At 45.5% G+C, this 22197-nt stretch overlaps 1 protein-coding gene across 2 annotated transcripts in view; it reads right to left on the bottom strand.

Annotated features, from left to right (window-relative positions):
* The window catches only part of LOC146857249 (uromodulin-like), a 297850-nt gene that overhangs the window by 43842 nt on the left and 231811 nt on the right, over positions 1-22197 (bottom strand). For both annotated transcript variants that reach the window (XM_085646813.1, XM_085646814.1), the window contains exons 7-8: positions 13748-13898; positions 12499-12548 (exon numbers count right to left, since the gene is read on the bottom strand). In XM_085646813.1, the coding sequence (XP_085502939.1) occupies positions 12528-12548; positions 13748-13898 (172 nt within the window). In that variant the 3' untranslated portion in view covers positions 12499-12527. The remainder of the gene's footprint in view (positions 1-12498; positions 12549-13747; positions 13899-22197) is intronic.

Here is a 22197-nt window from a genome sequence, read left to right as displayed (position 1 = left end):
AGAAATCATTAACATTGAGTCATAAGAATTACCCAGAGTTATAGATGGATTATCAGGTAAAATAGGCGGAGCTGCTCCAATGGGGAGTGAGAGACGTCTTTCCGTAGTCTCTATTGCTGAAGCAACGACCCCTATAGTCTTTTGCAACATCCTATCAATTGCTGTTAAGCTAGGAAGAGGGTTGTTAGTAGATTTGTTATGTCTAGTATTGGGTCGAGGTTGGGTAGCATCATTTCTACCCATTACAACAAGGCGTGAAAAACAGTAACTGCTCTGGTAAATAGCAACTCTTACCTCCACCAGAGGTGCTACCAGTGCATTAAGGGTAATGGGGGTGGCCCAGCCCTGCCTCACCCTGCCCCGGACGGCCACAGACGGCCCGCCCTTTGCACGGGCTTAGCCCAGCGCCCGCCCGCGCGCGTCCCGCGACGCGGAGGGAGTGCTGATCTTAAATGCGCCTCTGGGCGCGTAGGTAGCGTCAAAAGAGCGCCAGGGCACCTGGGATTTGCAGTTCTGGCCGCTTCCAGGCCACGCGTGAAGTAGCGGCAGCGGCAGCCTTGAATGCTACGTGAGGGACGGAGGGAGCACCAGCAGGGCCAGCAGCAAGAAGAAGAGAACAGCGCGTCCTCGAAACAGGTAACACCCGGTCTGCAGAGATTTAAATTTCAAACTTCCCGCTCCACCGAGGGAGTGCCAATCTTAAATGCGCCTCCGGGCGCGTAGGTAGCGTCAAAAGAGCGCCGGGGCACCTGGGATTTGCAGTTCTGGCCGCTTCCAGGCCACGCGTGAAGTAGCGGCAGCGGCAGCCTTGAATGCTACGTGAGGGACGGAGGGAGCACCAGCAGGGCCAGCAGCAAGAAGAAGAGAACAGCGCGTCCTCGAAACAGGTACCACCCGGTCTGCAGAGATTTAAATTTCAAACTTCCCGCTCCACCGAGGGAGTGCCGATCTTAAATGCGCCTCCGGGCGCGTAGGTAGCGTCAAAAGAGCGCCGGGGCACCTGGGATTTGCAGTTCTGGCCGCTTCCAGGCCGCGCGTGAAGTAGCGGCAGCCTTGAATGCTACGTGAGGGACGGAGGGAGCACCAGCAGGGCCAGCAGCAAGAAGAAGAGAACAGCGCGTCCTCGAAACAGGTAACACCCGGTCTGCAGAGATTTAAATTTCAAACTTCCCGCTCCACCGAGGGAGTGCCGATCTTAAATGCGCCTCCGGGCGCGTAGGTAGCGTCAAAAGAGCGCCGGAGCACCTGGGATTTGCAGTTCTGGCCGCTTCCAGGCCGCGCGTGAAGTAGCGGCAGCGGCAGCCTTGAATGCTACGTGAGGGACGGAGGGAGTCCCAGCAGGGCCAGCAGCAAGAAGAAGAGAACAGCGCGTCCTCGAAACAGGTAACACCCGGTCTGCAGAGATTTAAATTTCAAACTTCCATTATCATATTAAAGGCATCATGTTTGCTATTGTAGAATCTCCCAGTAACTGTGCAGTGTCCGAATTCTTGATGAGATTTGGTAACAGTGCTTCACCATCACAGAGATTTCCTGTGCCTTGTTGGCCAGCAGGTAAATGTTCCTTTCCTTTTAAGCTCCCTTTTGAAGCTCATCATTTGCACAAGGGAACCAGCTTCAAATGCAACAGCATCACAGTCATCATACACATACATTCACATATACACCATCCGGGCACACACACACACACACAAAAGATCCATCACGTTGTACACACATCCATGCATACACCAGAGGCATCCATGTATTCCCTGGAGCATTGGAAATATGCGGCATAAAAGAACCAAATTATGTTGCAGTGTTGACAAAATTATGCGGCAAGAAAAAACTAATTGTACTGCATAATGTGGCTCCTGTTTGTTATAGTATTATTTCATTATTTTGTAATTTGCATACATAGTAATACTGTCTGTGAAAAGATGTCACCTCATTAGTATCAGTTTAATAACCAAATACAGAAATAAGTAAGTGAAAGATGACCATTTGACCTTTGTGAGGGGCCTTCCACTGCAGGCAAGCACATGTTGCAATGTTTTAGTAACTTTTAATTAAATTTGCGAGAGAAACAATATATTTTTGTTAAAATTGCCAGATCGAGTAGCAGATGACGGATATTGCGGCAAATGTGGCAAATACTAAGGGCCCGATTCACAGAACTAACTTAAGACAAAATCCTAAACTTACTACCATTTTGGTATTCACAGAAGGCACTTACTCATTTTGGTATTCACAGAAGGCACTTACTCATTTCGGTATTCACAGAAGTTAGGAGTCCTAACTTTAAGACTCCTAAATGCCTTCTGTGAATACCGAAAGTTTTAAAATTAGGATTTTTCATCAAAACATAAATTCATCCTCCCATTCACCCAACTGTACACCAACTGGCACCTTCTCCATCCATTTACTCATGTATCAATACAACCATTCACCCCTCCACACACAACACAACGGGCCCGATTAAAAAAGTAAACTGAGACGAAAGTCTAACTTTACTAATTTTGGTATTCACAAAGGTCATGTACTACTCGTAAATGTCCTTTGTGAATATCAAAAGTTAAACGTTACGACTTTCAGTATTCACAAAAAGCATTTACAAGTAGTAAATGCCCTTTGGAAATTCAGAAAGTCATAAAGTCAGGCTTTCATCTCATTTTACCTTTGTGAATCGGGCCCAACATTTGTATTTGCAAGCGAACGTTCACCTCTTGGACATATTGGCACTAAAATAACCGATGGTTATTCAAAACCATTCATACCTAACCATTTTACTTACCAATCCACGCATCCATATTGAAGCATGTGGAGCAAACAGGCAAGGGGGTTTGCTACAAACTGTGCGGTACCTGTTATTTGAGAGTGGAGGCTTCACTAATACTTCCTGAGTTTTACCTATTCTGCAAAAACAGGAAGCTAGTACTGCTGCTGTAGCATCCGGGCGAAAAGCTTGCACTGATGATACCATGATGTACCTATATCCTGAAGGAGGGAAGATTGTACTTTTACACGTGCTGTAACTGTTCCATGAGAAATAGAAACTTGCACTGTTAAAACCCAGTGGCACCTTTTTGTGTGAGGGATAATGTGGTGTACTTTTTATGTGAAGATGAAACGCTTATCAACTGATGCATATGGTGTTTCTGTTCTGTGAGAGAGGGAAACCTGTACTGCTAATACCTGGCTGTGCCTGCTCTGTGAGTGACACTTGCACTGCAGATGCTGTGCTGTACCTATTCGGTGAGGAAGGGAAGCTTGTACTCTCATGTTTCAGAAGTGATAGTCACACACACTGTTCTATACCGGTCTCTTGATGCCATAGGAGTACATGTAGCTGAGTGTTCTAACCATGATTCCCCGTCTAATTTGAAGACCTTCAGGAATGGTTGCCATATTTCTCAGGGGAAAAATACTCAACATTTCTGTGTATGCTGAGGATATGGAAGCGCTAGGACAGGCTATTTAAATAGCAGTCCGTGAAAAGCCTCTGTGCAGATTTACAATCATTTTGCACTGGGTTTGCATCACAAAAGCAATGCAAACCTGCACAAAATATTTATTTTGGATTTACTTTCCAGTGGAAAACTGAAAAGTTGGCTGGAAGCACAAAGTGCTGCTTTCAATTATTTTACATTAAGGATGAGTTCCATGGAATTTACATGAGCATTCCTACGCAACCATCCACAGTTTCTTGACACAAGGCCCTATCTACTAACATTAGTAGACAGGACTTTGAGCCAAAGAATAGCACCTCTTTGAAGCTGGTGTAAAAAAGGAGGGAGCATTTATTTTGCCTACCTTTTCCCACTTTGCACTGTACAGCACACATCCAACGCGGGAAACGTTTTAAAATTTGTCTAAGCATAGTATTTTCTACTAGAAGGCCCTTCCAGTGCAAAACCTATGCCTGACATGACACAAACACCTTTGTAATATGGTGCAAAAGTGTTTGTGTGGCACTAGGCAGCCTGATTTAATGCCCAGAAACACCAACACATCACCCTACAAAAACAGCACACATTAAACACAATTCCTGAGACCATCATATGCTCAATACATCTCGAAGTAATAGAGTTGTCTATGCGTTTGCTCCTTCAGTGGTACATTCCTTCAAGTTATACTGGCAAATGATATCCTATCATTCAACATATCTAGTGTTAACAAGTTACATCAAACCTACTACTTCCACAGACAGTTAGAACTGCATCAAAACCATATCATTAGGAAAGGTAGCTCAAAACTAAAATAACACTTGAAGCCAAGCAATGGATAATTGTACACCCCGGCAGAACAAAACGAATTGGAGTGTCCTTCGTCACACAAATCAATGCACATAATCTTCACATCTGTAATACCATTTCTATATTTTCTATTAGAAAAGGAGACATAAATAGGGATCACTGATTCTTTGCTGTGTAGATCACCACACTATACAAGGGTTTTATGGTTCAATTACTTTCACAATTTGTGAAAATCCGTGCAAGAGGTTGAAGGTGGTGGGAACAGCCACTCTTTCTTTTAGAGAAGGATACTTATGTTCCGTCATCAAAATCGGACCATGAACTAGAGAAAGAAAATCAAAAGTAAGATAAAGAAGGGGGAAGAAAAAGGTAGGACAATTTAGACAAAAGAACAAAGAGCACCCATTAAAAAGAACCGACAAGAGTGGGATACAGAGATAGTAAGTGTAAGTGGGTGAAAGAAAGAGGTATGCATGCAAATCAAAGCTAGACAGCTTTCCTATTCACCCCCCCCCCCCCCCCCCCCCCGCGCAGCATTTGGCAGCGCAGGCGGTGGGTTTCTAAGAAAAACTCTGGAACCCTTCACTTTTAGATGTTTTTACAAAGAAAGTGCTGATATTAAAATACAGCACTTCGAAATATTTTTAAGTAGAATGGCTATATTTTATTCCTGCTGATCTCTGCCCATTAGGGCAGCCCTCAACAGTATGCATTTGGCTGGCCCATCGCAGCTACATTGGTAATCTTCTGTAAGGGTGCACACCAAGAGACAGAGATCAGGGTTTTTTTCAATAGTGCAGCAAGTGCAGCAACACCAGGGCTCGAGAGTGAAGGGCCTACCACATCCCAATTGTTTATGTCTATTACTATCCAACCATGGGACAAAAAAGCTTCAGAAGGTAATTTGACACTCTTGATAAACTACTAATGGAGAGCAGCAGCTAGGATCACTATATTGAGAACCTAAGGGTGAAGGCAGTGATATTAGGGCTGAGGTAAAGACTTAGGAAGACAAGGGCAAAACATGAGGTTCTCTTGGAGAACTTGAGATTTTATGGAGAGGTGATAGGGAGGCACAGCTTTGTGAGGAAGACATGTGACTGATGGGGAGACACGGGGAGGCCACGTGGTTGCATATAAGGCCATGTCGTTCCATGGGGAGGCCAAGTGATTCGATTGGAAGGCCCTGATGTTCCATAGGGAGGCTATATGGTTCTATGGAGATGTCAGGTTGTTCCACAGGAAAGCTATGTGGATCCACATGAAGGCCCTGTGGTTCCACAGGCAGGCCACATGGCTTCATGGTGAGGTCATGTGGTTCCACTGGGATGTCATGTGGTGCCATGTGCTTCTACAGGATGGGTATGTGGTTCCATAGCAAGGACATGTGTTTCCATGCAAAGGACATTTAAATCCACAGAGAGGCTATAGTATTTATCGGAAGACCATGTGGTGCCATGGAGAGGCCATGCGCTTCTACAGTAAGACCATGTAATTACATGGAGAATCCATATTGTTCCATGGGGAGTCTATGCGATTCAGCGGGGAATTAATGAAAAACACAATGATTGAGGGAAAGATATGGTGAGATAGTCTGGGAGGAATATGGCTGAGAAGGAGAAACAAGTAGACTGGGGAGCTTGCAGTTGATATTGGAGTCTCAGGACGAGACAGGTGAGGCTAAGTGGAGATACAGGGGCTGTGTGTGAGATATGGGAACCCCTAGGAGAGATCTGGAAATGCTCAAAAAATGGATTTGTGTGGTGATAAAGGATAGTAAGGGGTTTAATTATGGTTAGGGGAGAGAATCGGCCAGTCTTAAATCAGGCTGTGACTTACATTATAAGCAAGTTAAGAATGGGGCAACCTGGTATTCCTAGAAACCTGAGTATTATATGTAACAACCACAATGGCTCCTATAGAGTCACTCATAAGTTCATTTAGCAACTCTTAGGAGATCAGTGAATGTATGCTCAATATAGTACATTTATGTGACGACTAGTATCAAGCCACAGTCAATATAAGTGGCGTGCATCGTTAATTATTTATATGAGATTCCTTAACCAATATGTACATGTACAAAAGGTGGTCCAAGTGAAAAATGGCACAGTTCATGTGGATTGCAAAAAAGGGAAATAAGACACAGAAAAAGGCACAGCAACTTTCAAAAATATATATATTGGCAGTCCAAAAAGTGTTCCCATGAGCAAGCTTTTATTCACTTACAATGCTCATTGCACAATTATTAATAAACACAGCCCAACACGTCAATGTCATTGAAGCTTTGACCCCCCTCAGAATAAATGTAATCATCATGACAAGGCTGTAATAGAGGAAGCAGCGCCACCCAGAGAAACATAAATGGCACAGGACATAGAGTAGAAACCACTCACAATTCAAAAGAAAAGTATATGGATCTAATGAATAGGGGTGGTGTATAGCAGGATACCCAAAGGCTCCACTCTTAGGCTGGGAGACTTTCATCAGAATGGGCCACCCCCATGTTGCTAGAAATGCACTTGTCTGTGGAGTGTGAGATGGGGGGGAGGGTAAAGCAGTTGTTTGATGCAGTACCGAATTGAGCTTTCTGCTTATATTGGTGGGTGCATTTATGGTGTTGGTGGAGTACTTTGCCTTGGCTGATGTAAAGAGGAATCAGTGTGTTATCAAGAGAGGTCAGCCTCATTAAGTCATCAGGAGTTCTGTTTTTCTTCCATTTTCCTTCCTATCTGTGGATGAAGCATCTATTGCAAGCAAGATCTTTAGAGCATCAGGGTTCTGAAGGTTTTGGCTTGCACTTGTATATATTAGTTGGAGCTTGAATGTTCATATAGTTTTGCCAATAAGTGTTTAAGTTGTTTAGAAAGGTGATTGTGTCACACGGGACGTAGGTAGGCAAACAGATTATTAGGTTGTTGATGGAGAAGTTGTCAAAGAACTTGTTAATAAAGGTACTTTATTTATTGCCAGGAATACACCTTATGCAGAGAGGGCAACTCAGCATCTCCAACTTCTTCTCTCTCCTCTAATCATCTCATGTGGAACTTCCTTACATCACACTTCTTCTCCTTCCTCCAGCCATCTAACATGGGACTTCATTCGTCTACGCGCTATCCCTCCCCTACCGTTCTACAGCTTGCTACCACAGCAAACCTCAAGCTATCCAACAATTCAGAGGAGAAAACTATCCCTTGTGTTCCATGGATATGCATGTCAAATGGAAGAGATAAAATGATCTCCAACAGTTAAATAGTTGTTCACCTTAACCCTAGCCTAACTCTCCCCATCAACCTTTCACTTACTTTAATATTAACGCTGATCTGTACTGTAACAGTAACCATAATCCCAACTTTAAAACTGAAATTAATCTTGTTACTTTAATGTCTCTTTGCTTGAAATTTACTAAGAAAAATACTTATTAATCAGAAAACAAAAAATGGTTTCTTGTAAAACATTTTTCTTCTCAATTCATAAAGCTTTATTCGGAGCTTAACACAAAGTCCATAAAAGCACATACATACAAGCATAAAAAAAAACCTCAAAATAACCAATTATCACAGATACAGATCAAAATACAAATTTAAAAAACGGTTAAAATAACATACTGTTCCTAGCTTTGACAGCTTGTAGGAGAAAGGTTGCAGTAAAAAAACAGATTAAAAAATAGCTTCATAGAATCATGGACATTTCGTGTTCCATACTTTAAAAAGATAGGTTTTAAGAAGACTGAACGGAGGTTACCATAAAATTTACAAAACAGTCAAAAGTGCATAGTACTTTGTGCAGATGAATAATCACATGGGCAAGGACCAATCGGATATTTTTTAATGGTGGGGAAAGCCACCAAATGGTGCACAATCCCCAGCCTTAATCTGGTTAATACAAACTGGTGGGAAACTCTATTAACATAACACTATATCTTCCATATACCAAACCTGTGGAAGAATGACCACCAAATGTCTCCCGCCTCTCAGATTTATGGCTCATAATAGTGAGCTTCAACTCACCCTTTGACATACTAGAAGCAGCATACATATCCTTTCTAATATCAAATCAATAAATCTCTGAAAAACTGTTGACGATAAATTTAATCCAGGGGATCTTCAAGTGGTCATCTGTTAGAAGACAATCACTAATGATTGCTCTATTTAACGAGGTCTCTTCCTTAGACCAGATGGCGCGCCATAACATTAATGGTCTTAAAGTAATTTGGTCTGAAAGATGTTGTAACCCAAGCTCTTTATGCACCAATTCATTGGAAGCAGATATAGGCAGGCACAAAAGTCTCTTAAGAAAGAGATTTTCCTTCACTTGGAGACTTCGGGCCGGATAATGGCCCCAGACTCCAGCACCATAGAGAGCAATCGAAAGACATCTCATTTGGTAAATTGTTAACATGTCTTTAATCCGTTATTCCCCATTTTTACTAGCAAACTTGAACACCCCATTGGCACATTTGGCCATCTTGGCCCGGACATAAGTAATCTCACTCGACCAGCAGCCGTTCTTAGTAAAATTAATGACAAGGTAGTTAAAGGAGTTCACCGTTTGCACCTTATGCCCATCAATAAAATAGGAATTGGGTTTTTTAAAGCCCTGACCACATTCCAGGATGTGGGTTTTGGATTTATTAATCAGTAATTTCCTATCCTTGATGAACATAGAAAACTTGTCCCTCAGACGTTGTAGGCCAATAGGAGTCCTAGATAAAATCACGGCATCGTCCGCATAAAGTAAAACCGGGACCTTAAAATCATTAATATTCGGGGCATCTGCCACCACTGTTTTTAGGACTGAATCCACTTCGTTTATAAAAAGGGTAAAGAGAAGGGGTGCAAGAACACACCCTTGTCTTATACCTCGCCCTATCTTAAACTTGGGGGTACACTCCCCCCCCGGTCCATAGCGAACTCTGGTACTAAGGTTGGAATATAGTCGTGCCAGGAAATGAATAATACCCTCAGGTGCCCCCAAAGCCAGTAATTTGGCCCATAGTATACTATGGTCCACCATATCGAAGGCACTGCTCAAATCTGCAAAGCAGAGATAAAGAGAGCCTTTCTTGGCCCTCGTATATCTCCCGATTGGGAGGTCGAGGTTAAGACATTGTTCGACAGTTCCTCGACCCTTCCTAAAGCCATATTGGCAATTGGCCAAGATATTGTTAGAATCGGCTCACTCTTCCAACCTGACCAGAAGCACCCTGCTCATGATTTTTACAGAGGAGTCAAGAAGGGAGATTGGGCGATAGTTCTTAACATCGCCCCTGTCTCCCTTCTTATAAATAGGTATAATAATAGATTCCTCCCAAGTGGGTGGGACTCCATTACATACTGCCGCATTAAAAACCTTTTTCAATAATGGGCCCCACAACTCTGAGACTAATTTGTACAGATCAATAGGCACCCCGTCGGGACCCTGGGCCTTCCCACCATTCTCGTTTTTGAGACGTTCTTCATTGAGATTTCGTCATTATGAGAAAATACCAATAAATCCTTGGTAACGCAGTAGTGGGAGACAAAGTAGTCTTGGGTGATACATATCTACCCTTTGTACTAACCACAAGTATTACAGCCTGGCCTCTGCAGGTAAGATCGGTGGAGCTGGCTGGGGGGATTTCGAGAGACGACCACGAGGGAAAATGAATCTCCACCGCTTTACCTGCAGCAGCCGCAGCTGAACTATTGTCTACACTTACATGTTGGTAGCTGAGTAATAATGGAGGTGGAAGGACAAAGAGGTGCTCAAAAGCATGTCATAACGCCCTATTCTGTCATCACTCTATACAAGAGTCCTTGGTGAAGTTATCTCTTCCTTTAGCTCTTCCAGTCACCTTTTAGGTCTGGCCTTTTAGGCAACTTTAGCTGCCTCGTCAGACTTTTGCTTTAAAATACATATATTTATAAATAAAAACATAGAGGGACATTGAGCCATCCTTGCTCATGCATTGGTCTGCTCAGTTGACCATCACACGTTTCTTCCACCCACTAAAGCACACAGCATGGGGCATTGTGTCCGACCACTTCAGCCATAAGTCTCTTGCATTGCATCTACATAAACATAAGTCCCATTCAGTGCCAGAATTGGCTGTTCAGTCTTTCCTTTTATTTAGGCCTCTTGTGATGGCTCATGGGTGGTGGTATGCAAGTGGTCCATGGGACCAGGAACTCGATGTAACAACCCCTGCATACACAGTAACAACACAGTCCGGCATATGGAAGAAGGCAGGATCCGCACCTGGGACACTTCCTGCTTATGTGTGCTCTTGTCCTTGCTCCTTCATCAGCTATGGGTTTCCATGGCCATGCTTCTTTCTACTTGAAACGTCATATTAGGTAGTTTTCTGCCTATCTTTAGGAGCGGGTGTTCTGGTGACATACACAGCTCATTCCATTATTAGCATCCATGAGAGGGCTGCATAAATGTAGGCTGCTAACACAGCCTAGTTCAGGGCTTTGTGTGGCACCATGTGTGTTCATGGGCAGCCTTGTGTCTATGTCTTCATGTATTCATTTGGGTGCGAGTGTGTCCATGGTAACATATGGTAACATATATGTTTAGCTGTCCATGTATTTGTTTGGGATTGGCTATGCATGTTGGAAAGCTGGTGCTAGCATGTTAAAATATCTGTGTGATTGCAGGCCTGGCTGTGTTTGTGTGTCTGTTTTTGCGGTTTGTGTTCGTCTGACTCTGTCTTTCAGCATGTATCTAATATTAGTAAATGTAGTATCATAAAATTGGCAAATAGTAATACCAGTTATTTACAGTGCCTAGAAACTGCAACACCTGAATTTGTAGTATTATATAGAAAGAATATTATATCTCATCTCTTGAAAAAATGTCCTCTATGCTATAAAAACATAATCCTACAGCACACACCCATCTGGTAAACAGAATATATTTTCCCAAAACACCTCGAAAAAACACCCTCTTTAACACTTACCAGGACATTATATTTGAAATGCTCAGTTTCACTTTCGCCAACATGCACTGTCTCCAGCCCCATATGCAGTCCACACCCCACGAAGACCCTGCTCATGCCCACATCACACTACCCTTGCCCTCACACACTGATTTTGGTCGCACACAGACATTGTTTATCCCTGTCTGCTGTTGACCCACTTACTGTCATCCTTGCACCTCCATTATCAAAGCCAATAGCTCAGGCCAGACCTACTGGCTTTGTCAATGCTTGTTCGAATCCGAATCTTCTTTAACTTCCGCTTCCTTACCATAAGTCTCAAACACTAAGTGGCAAACTGCATGAGTGCTATTCAACAGGTCCTACCCATCTCCATCACCCCCATTCTTCATTCTATTACTGCCATGTTGTAGTGAACATCCAGAGAATCTGAGTTCATCTCAAGTCACACACTATTATAACCTTGACCCTCAGCAAACTGACCTACAGCCCCAGCCTCCATATGGCCTACCAAACAACTCATGAACCATCCTAGACCATCCTGTTCTTCGTTAATCAGGCACCAGGCTTTCTGTGCACAGCAGGACCACTGTGTACAATTTTCTCATCCATATTTTGCAATAGTGCTAAGGCCTTCAACTACAAATTACCACCGAAGGTTCCAAGCCCAGTGCTGCCTCATAAGCACAAAACCGAAGTCTATCAATGTCAGAGCCTGAGATATCTTGCCCTACACTAAAATGCTCTTTACTGTGAGAAGTGGGCACCCCATGCCTCCTCCCCTAGCTTTACAGAAGACTACAAAAGCCACTAATCGGTGCTTTCAGAACCTGTTTTCAGGGGAGGGGAGTTTTATATAAAGCGAACTCGACTCGAAGGCATCAGATGCGTTACAGTCGGGCAGATTCATTGTGTTAGGCACATGGAGATAAGTGATTTGCCCAGAATCACAGGATGTTGAGAGTCCTGCCGAGACTCAAACACGGTTCCCTAGCTTCGAGGTCGGCCGCTCTAGCTGATAGGCCACATCCTGATTAGCTATCCAGATGACCACAATCAGCAGCATTGACACCAGCAGCCTGTGGTCGCCAGCATGCTGCGCTGAACTAGTACTGCTGACTGATCAGTTCAACATTGCCCCACTTGTCTCCATGTATTCCCATTTCCAGAATCATGTTTTATGCCAACACCATGCCTCCTTGTGCTCATGTATCATTCATCATTTTCAGTCGAAATGCGTGAGAATTCAATATAAAATGACTGGTTTCGGAAACTTGAAAAATATATGCCAGCGATTTTCAAAAACAAATATGAACCTTTAAGAAAGCGAATGCACACTACCTGATGCAGTTCAGTCTCTCCATGTACAATCAGGCAGTACTGGGGCAATCCTGTGGAAAACACAAAATTAACACGATTACATTTTCTCTCAAATGGTATGCTAGATACAGAGTGCCTGCAAGAGTGATAAGCAACAGTTTCTGAAGTCGTGGCTTCAGTTGCCCACGTCCAAAAATGGCTCAAAAAAAGGCATAGAGTAAGCAATTAAAGTGAGCGGGATCTGCCAGTTGGGATCTAGGGATCACATATTACTAACAGCCGCAGGATCTTGTTATCAGAAGCGCACGTGAGGGACCAACGATGATAAAAGAAAGTACAACCTGGTGTAATAGGAAAGGCTAGGTAGGAGAAGGTATTGAGCCATAAACAGAAAGAGGCAAAAAGCCAGACATAGGGCCTGCTTATGATGTCGGGCGGACGTACCGATGACTGCTCGACAAGGAGTCGGAGGTCCCACTGGCCGCATTACGATGTGACTGCCTTGACGACATTGTGTATCTTTTGTATTGGGGCGTTTGCTGCCGGTTCTAGCACAAGTCATAATACAAAAAACCACCTCTGTCAAATCCCTGCACTATGTGGCAGTCACCATGCGGTGCCTGCCACATGTTGCAGGGATATGTAGGGGGGCTCCATAGGTGCCTCCCAGGGGCCATATTGGAGGGCCTGGTTATAACGGGGGCCCGCTAGAGCCCCCCCAAATTCACTTTCTGCCAGCGGAATGGGCATCGTAATCCCTACAGCAGTGCATTAGCAGGCACTGCCACCATTGTAGGGATTGCAGACCATCCAACGATCCAGGGGATCCTTGAGCCCATCGGATGGTGGTGGTCAGTCCCTCTGCCCGCCCTACATTTGTCCATCATAATGCTGTTGCCCGCCCTACATCCGCCCACCATTATAATGCGGTGGGCATAATGCAGGGTCTTATGGGAGTGGGCCGCCACCAACAGTGGCGGTCTCACCGCCATTGTAATGAGGCCCACTGTTTGGTGGAACGACTTTAGTCAATGAAATAGAAAACAGGGCTTCAAAAAAGACACAGGCAATCAAATACCCCCAAATAGAGTACTCCCAAATTCATCGAGTGTGTTTACTCAGTGTCACTATTTCCACTAGGACAAGGTAGGGAACAAGATGATTTATGCCTTTATCATGTTTTCACTGAATTGAAGATAAATGCATGTGTTTATATAACTAAAGATCTGCGTTTTTAGAGACAACACAAGGCTATACCAGGGATTCTTACCAGAGAGCAGCTACTCTCACATAGAAAAAGATCGGCAAAGAGGACGAAGGAGTCGTAGTTTACAAGCTTAAACATGCTCATCTCAAAGCGCGCCATCTTAGAGCGGCCATTTTGTTGTACGACTAATCTGACTCCCAATTCACTTGGGCATCTGCAAAATAAAGAAAAGAAATTAGAGTCAATATTACATTTTTATATCAATCTGAAATGCAAATCCTACATCCAAAAGGAGCAGCAGGCCATTAATGCTACCTTTAGACATCACTAAAGGCACAACGTGCATCTCAGCCCCGTGGTCCGTGGAATCGGGCCACTAACCAAATTTTGCACACATTCTCTAAATGTACTGCATCAACTTGAAATATCCCTCATACTTTTCTCTCTATCTGAATCTGCACCGCAGTCATGGGTCCCCATTCTGAACTACTCTCTCTCTCTCGCTCTCTCTCTCTCTCTCTCATTCACGTTACACGGATACCCAGCATAACTACCCCAATGTGGCTCGGCAGTCTTTTTAAGCCCTTCACCTACTGACTCAATCCTCCACCCTTCTAGCCTCTAACAAAACCCTACACCCCTGTGACTCAAACCTGCAGCTATCTAATGATAACCCATAGTCCTTAACAAAAGCTCATATTCCTGTCCCACCTCTTCAGCCCTCGTACTAATCCATACAGCCCTCAGATCCAGCTCTTGAACTCCCCTTCAACCTAACTCTGTATCCCTGACCCAGTCAGAAAGCCTTCTGACATGATCCTGCACCCCTCTGGCTCTACGGAAGCCATGTAGCCCACTAGCCATACAATGCAACCAGGGTCGGACTGGCCCTTGGGACAGTCAGGCAGTGCCGATGGCTGCTCTGACAGGTCAGTGTCTGGGCCGGTGTTTTGGATGTTTGTGGGTCTGATTTATGGTCTGCTGGGCCGGTTGTTACTGTTGATTTCCCTGATATTAAAAAAAACATTGTCTACAGCAAGCTCAAACCCATGCAGTCTTGCATATCTTTAAAATAACATATACAGCATATCTTTACAAGTTCAGAACGGCCCCAATTTGCAAACATGGGACACTTTTTTAGCTATCTAATTCAATAATGGGGGCCACTTTTATTTTGGTACCCGGGCCTATATTCTGTCCCCGTGTGACTCTGAATGCAGCCTTCTAACAAAGCCCTGTAGCTGTCTCAAGAAAAACTTCGGGCCTCTGGCCTGATCCTGCAGGCCTGTCACTCAGCATTAAAACACAGACATTTAGGGAATGAGAATGTCATGTTCACAGTATGAGACGTCAATGGGCCATGGGTCACCATATTTTCAAAACCTACTGAAAAGCCCTTTGGAACAAAAATGTAGCTTTTTTAAGCAACACATAAAAACTTCAGCGAATTGCCCCCAACGGGGGTCACATTGCAAGTGGCATGCAGAGCATTACTAAAGATGGTGATTATAATTTCTAAAGCACGCAAATACCTGTGGGTATCTTGGCCCTAGGAATCAGAACAGTCATCTAGGACAAGCAACCAGAGGCACAACTTATTAAGAAGATATGGATAAAAGGAACATCCAAGATTTAAGCTGTTTCCGAAAACTTAAAAGATTCGATGGTATGAGCGTACTGCAGAAATAAGGATTGTTGGAAACTCGAATTATAGTCTGTCACGTCAACCCACATTGTCTGATTGTATGTCACACTATCATGGTGCGAAAGGCACTCTGCAGACTGTGGAGACAGCCATATTGTGTGTTCCTCACCCATTCTTCAGATTCCTACATAACCCTCCTCTGGTAAGTTACAGTGAGTGTCCTCTGAGCTTGAAATGTTGGTCCAATTTGAGCTCTCTGTTAAAATGCATTGGGTTAAATGTTCAGTTTTAGGATAGTGTAAAGTAGCATTTCTTGCATTCAAAATGACGAAAAATTTGAATTAATTAAGAGCAGTATATATTGAGCGTTAAAAGAATAGGCCGATTCTTTTGGACGTTTTAGCGTGAGCAGGAAGTGCTGATACTGAAGTCCTGCACTCACTGTGGTTCAAACCCATATAAGGGGTTGGAAAAGGAAAAACATAAAAAAAGGTCAAGAAGTCGCCCTTTCCAGTTAAAATTGTGAGACATCCATTTTCAGTGCCAACTTATATCCGGTAGGCAAAAGAAATATGTCAAAAGAGGGAAATTCTGAACTTCTGAATGTCAATAATCAACCAAAATAATTCTAGATTTCAATTTTATTACATGAATCTTGTACAGTGGACTGAACTTTGCAGGACGCTCTGCCGTCTGACGAAAAGAATAATATACAGACTAGTAATACTATGCTTTACATTCCCATCTCCCTTACACCCAGCACTTATCTACCATCAAAGCAGGGGTGGCAGGTGAAGTTTGAAAGTGGTATGGCATACACCTACACCATCAATGTTCTATTATAGAGAGAACACAACCTTTTTAGGTTGAGCCTATAGCGGCAGCGCGCTTGAGCTGCTCGCTCTGCGATACATGCAGTAATGGAGTATGCAGTGGAAGCTCCATCCACTCTCCGCCCATGTTTTTAATTGGCTAATTTCATTGTCTTTCGTAAATGCTGCCTTCTGATTGATTATGAGGCTTGTTAGTCCCTTCTTATTATAGCCATGTCGTCATTTGTACCCTCCCATGGCTACTGGCCCTGTGGAAATTTAGCTTGCAAACTGAACATTATCTGCGCCATCTTGTCTCTCCCCAGCGCGACACACAGGAAAGCGCACGGCAGCCATTTTAGGCACCCTGGTCTCTCCCTGCTCATTGCCGATCGCCAGCGCGTCCCCCTGGCGCTGCAAGCATTCCCCCGCGCGCCGGCCACCCCCGCTCTCTCATACACGGGCCATAAACCCTCTCCCTCTGCGCGACCCTGCCATGGAACCACATCCCACGCCTGACCGACATCCCATACATGGTCATACATCTCTTTGATAACCCCCTTCCTCTGCGCCCCATTGTCCGAACCGATCCCAGGCCATCACCTAGCCCTGCGGATGCAGTTTATTGCCCCTACTGTAAGGGAAACACCCCACATCAAAGGGATTACAGTAGATCAAGGCCCCCCACCCCCTGAGGCCCGACCGGTCGCACACACCCCCGGGAATTGGCGGAATGTCCAGCTGTGTGATAGCCATCTCCTACTGTGGGTGGGATGGGGACTTCCACTGTAGATATGTGTGGGAACGAGCTTGAAGTGGGGATTCTGAGGATGTTCTTTCAAGTATCAAAACGATCTAAAAAATGTGCCATGTATGATAAACCTGCAATAAAGTCATAAACCTGTGTATAAGAGGCCAGGCCTCAGAGATGCAGTTAGAGCACCTCGTGACGATACCTCGCTGTCTGATCTGATGTGTTCCACTCTGACGGAATAAAACTTTGTTTCCTGCCTTCCAGTCTCCGGCGCCTGCCTCTTTATTGGTTTAGCATCGAATGGTATAAGAGGCGATTACCGCCGGGCAATACTTGAAAGGTTATCGACTACGACTGCCGCTACCATTTAACAATTGGCGTCCCAAGCGTGGGGCCCATCAGCGACACGTGGATCCAGTGGGAGAGGTCCCGACGACAGAGTGAACGACTGCAACGATCGGGAGAGCTCCTGCCCGATAGACCCTCGTCTGGCAGCCGATCATCCGAACTTCACTGGTTCCGAGCAGACCTCTCTCGAGTGATCTACGGTCCTGACTGGGAACCATCAGGAGTGCCGCGGCAATAACGGAGAGTAGAGGACGATCGGGCGCTGGAGGCGGAAGACGAGAAACTGTCCACGCGGTCCGGGTAAGGTCGTGAAACACGACAAATTGCGAAACGATTGATTGATTGATTGAAATACTAGTATTTGCTTATTGATTGTTCTCTTTGAGATATTCGCTGTCTACAAACGGGGAGGAGTAGAAATACTCTCTCTTCCTTTGCAGATAGTGAAGAGTAGGTAACGCAGACTTTTGTCCCCGTTGTAACCCGTCGTGCCTATTTTTATCTCCCCACTGATTGATTGTCCGAATATTGATTGTTTTGAAGGATAGTGCTCTTTGAGATATTCTCTGTTTGCAAATAACGTAGAATAGAAATATTCTGTCTAGTCTTTGCAAATAGTGAAGGGTAGGTAACGCAGACTTTTGTCCCCATTGTAACCCGTCGTGCCTATCTCTTTCTCACCATTGATTGATTGATTGTCCGAACACTAGTTGTTCGATATTGGTTCTTTGGAGGTATTCTCTGCTTACAAATAACGAGGAATAGAGATATTCTGTCTAGTCTTTGCAAGCAGTGAAAAGATAGGTAGTGCTGACTTTTGTCCCCGTTGTAACCCGTCATGCCTATCTTCTCCCCACTGATTAGTAGTTGGTTCTGCCCGGACCGCTTATTAGAGGTGGACCACCCGGCTCCACTGGAGGGCACCCCTAATAAGGACATGTTCACTAAATATGGACTAGTCGCTGTAGCTTATAGCAAGCTATGGAATAAATATACAAAGAAGGACCCCGAGAGTCAGTGGCCACTGATGGGATCCTTCGACGACCATAAAATAGAAATGCTAGAAATAGCTCTGCGTAGTAATAAAACGACGCCTACTATGCTTGACAGTATCGGCATGTGGCGCAAAGAAGCAACACAACGGAAAAAGAAGGAAGAAGTAAAAGCAGAAAAGGAATTACGAAAGGCAGCTCACCTTGCCGCTAGAAAGTTAGAAGAAGAAATAAAGGAGAGAAGGGAAGCTAAACTAAGACAGGAGCCTGAAACATCAGGCCAGTACCCTGTTAGGACCCCCTCTATGCTCTACCCTGAGTTGTCTTCTAAGCAACGAACGAATGACGAATTGCTATTAGGTCCCCCGATCATTTACATGCCCCCTCCATACGCACCCTCCCAACCGGTAGTGCAACACCCACAACCCCCAAACACAAGCGAAAGCAGTACAGGGGCCTCGGTCCTCACGGCCTCCGCGCCGGCCGAGCCTCTTGTACTGAACACAACGTTGGCAATAACGTTGGATGACCCTGAGATGAGAAAGAAAGATTCCACCAGAATGAATCGACTAACAAAGGATGAACGAGCCGGAATCGATAAGATAGTAAGGACACTGGTAGAGCGAAAGGAAAGTGAGGAGTATATAACAGACGTGTATAACTCGTATGCCGACAACCGCAGACGACACTTTGTCGTACGACTTTGTTATCACGCCCTGAATACATATGAGGATAGGTACCACGATAAAGGTCCCGAAGGCTTAGCGGCCCTATATAGGAAGGTAGACATTGGGGAAGAAGGAGAGGGCGATGTGACGGACCTTTTCACTCGTACACTCGAGGTCTACCGGCACCTTAAAGAGCACAGACAGACAACCAAAGCAGAAACCCCCATAGCGACTAAGCCCCAGGCAGGAAGGGCTGATACCATGATGCCCATCAAAGAGGCCGCCCCCTACTGGGTCCCCCCACGAGGTCAGGGAACACATGACGACATCAACCACCAAGATGCGAAGGGAAGGGTTGTATATAATTGGGTCTACCAGCCATGGGACCGACAAGACATTTTGACCTTTAGAAAAACCCTGCCCGACTTAAGAAAGAACCCGACTGCCTTCTACACCGAACTAGGTACAGCCTTGGGTTCAACAATAATGACCTTAGCAGATATCGACTTGTTCTTCGGGTTATGTCTGCCGGCTGATGTGTGGAAGCAAATCCGGAAGGTTGACCACGCTGAGCCGTTCGGATATACTTGGGTACAACTTGATACCATAGACAAACAGCGAGAACCGGGACAGAAACCCCCGAAAGCCATATTGGAGCTCCCAGACAAGATTGTACAGAAGTTGAAGACTCTAATCCCAGAAAGAAAGGTAGACTGGTCGATAGTGACGGCTTGTCGCCAGAAACCCCAGGAGGATGTGTCTGAATACTTCTCTCGATTCGAGACTGTGTTTTCCGATTATAGTGGCCAGGACATGACCACTGCAACCGGACATCACCTCTTTGTCCAGAACTATGTGAAGGGTCTGTCACAAGAAGTCTCCCAGAAGCTACAGACCAGCGAGAGTAGTTGGGCAGCCTCCAAACCCGCAGCAATCCTCCAGATGGCCCAATACTACGAAAACCAAAAGAATGAGAACGATAGGGCGTCAGAGAGGAAGAAAAAGGAACTGAAGGAGAGGGTAATGATAGCACAGTTGCAAGGGGTGACCATAGGAAGGGAACCCCCAAAAGGGAATTACCAACCAACCGCCTCTAGAAAGCTACCCCCTAGAGACCATACACCTGCACCCTACAATGGACGGAGAGACTTAGATGGGAACCAATGTGCGTTCTGTAGAGGGTTCGGACACTGGAAATCCCAGTGCCCGGTCCTTCTGGAAATGAACAAAAATAGGGACCCCAGAGACACAGCATATGACCCCAGAAATAGAGGACAGGGACGAGGGTACACGAACGACGCCATCAACGACAGGCCAGGCAGACCAAACACCTTTGATCGCCCCCGACAAAACCAGTGTCAGCAGTCCGACTACGAAAGCACCCATGACTTCGCATAGGACCGCCAGGGGCAAGGGAGGGATCCAGTCGAACTCCGTGTTGACCAGCAAGGTCCTTACGTCACTGCTAAGGTCTTGGGCACAAAGTCTCCATTCCTGGTAGATACTGGGGCGACACGTAGTGCGTTATCTAAACGACTGATTCCTAGGGCACCCTTGTCTGGCTCACACGTAACCTCAATAGGCTTCGATGGAACGCCCTCCACTAACCCCTTATCAGCACCAATCTCCTTTGACTTAGAAAATAACGCCACTGACACGACCTTTCTGCTCTCCTCCAACACCCCTGATGCTATTATGGGACTCGATTTGCTAAAACATTTCCGAGCTACCATCAGATGTTCCCCAGACGGAGTTCGAGTCATCCTGCACGATAACCCAGATCTGTTCAGACCTTGTCACACACGACGTATGCTCTCTATAACTGATGCTAACCTGTCCCTACTCGACACGTTACCCTCACATCTATGGGCTAAAACCGACTCAGATGTAGGGCGCATGGTGATCGACCCAGTACACATAACCGTCCGACCGGACGCAGTACTACCAAAGCTTCCACAGTATCGAATATCACCCGAAGGCGAGAAGGCATTGGTGGAAATCATCCAGTCCCTAGTCGATGCAGGAGTAGTAGAAGAAGTAGTCAGTAATGTTTGCAACAGCCCTATCCTACCCATTGTAAAGAAGCAAGGCGAGGGAGATGAGAAAGCATACCGCTTCATTGTTGACTTACGAGAAGTTAACAAAGTAGTCATACCTCAGTACCCCGTGGTCTCAGACATCACCACCATCCTCACCCTGATTCCGTCCACTGCCACCACCTTTACTGTTATTGATCTCAAAAACGCATTCTTTTCCATCCCCATCCACCCAGACAGCCGCTACCTGTTCGGCTTCACTTTAAAAGCCCGTTCGTACAGATTCTGTAGGGCACCCCAAGGCTACACTGAGAGTCCCAGCTTTTATAGCCAAGCCCTCAAGAGACAACTAGATGCAGTCCAATTACCCGATGGAGTGGTGTTAATACAGTACGTCGACGACATTCTTTTGGCGGCCGACACCACCCCACTTGCTGTCACAGCCACTATTCACCTCCTCCACTTCCTCGCGGAGAACGGTCACAAGGTCTCCAGGAAGAAGTTACAGTTCTGCCAACCCCAAGTGACATACCTAGGCCACCTCCTATCCAAGGACGGGAGGAAACTTACCCCTGACCGAATTCAGACCATCCTAGAAACCCCTGTTCCCAAAACTCAGAAGCAAGTACGGTCTCTAGTAGGCCTCACCTCCTTTTGTCTACAATGGTTGCCAAACTTCAGTCTTATTGTAAAACCTCTGCTTTCCCTGTTGGCTAAAGATGTCCCCTTCCCCCTCCCCTGGACACCCGAATGCCAATCCTCCTTCAAAGAATTACGAGACGCCCTCTGCTCGGCCCCAGTCCTAGGAACCCCAGACTACACTAAACCTTTCTCCCTCTACACCCACGAAAGGGAGGGATGCGCGTTGTCTGTCCTAACCCAGTCCATAGGCCCTAAACAACGCCCTTGTGCCTACTTCTCTGCCACTCTTGACCCTGTAGCCAGAGCATTACCCGCCTGCCTTCGAGCAGTAGCCGCCGCTGCTGTCTCTATCCGGCAAAGTGAGGGGATCGTGCTCTCGAACCCCCTCACTGTATTGGTACCCCATGCGGTTGACACCCTCCTGAACCAGACCAAGACTCAACACCTGACTAGCGCACGACTGACTGGCTATGAACTGACTCTGCTTGCACCCCACATCACATTGAAACGATGCACCACTCTGAATCCAGCCACTCTACTACCTCTCCCTGACACTGACCCCAATGCGCCCCCCATACATGACTGCGTGACTCTCACCGACGAACAGACCAAGAGT

This window comes from Triturus cristatus, chromosome 3_2 (genome assembly GCF_964204655.1).
Source record: "Triturus cristatus chromosome 3_2, aTriCri1.1, whole genome shotgun sequence".
Lineage (NCBI taxonomy): Eukaryota > Metazoa > Chordata > Amphibia > Caudata > Salamandridae > Triturus > Triturus cristatus.
This window is presented reverse-complemented; position numbering and strand designations above follow the sequence as displayed.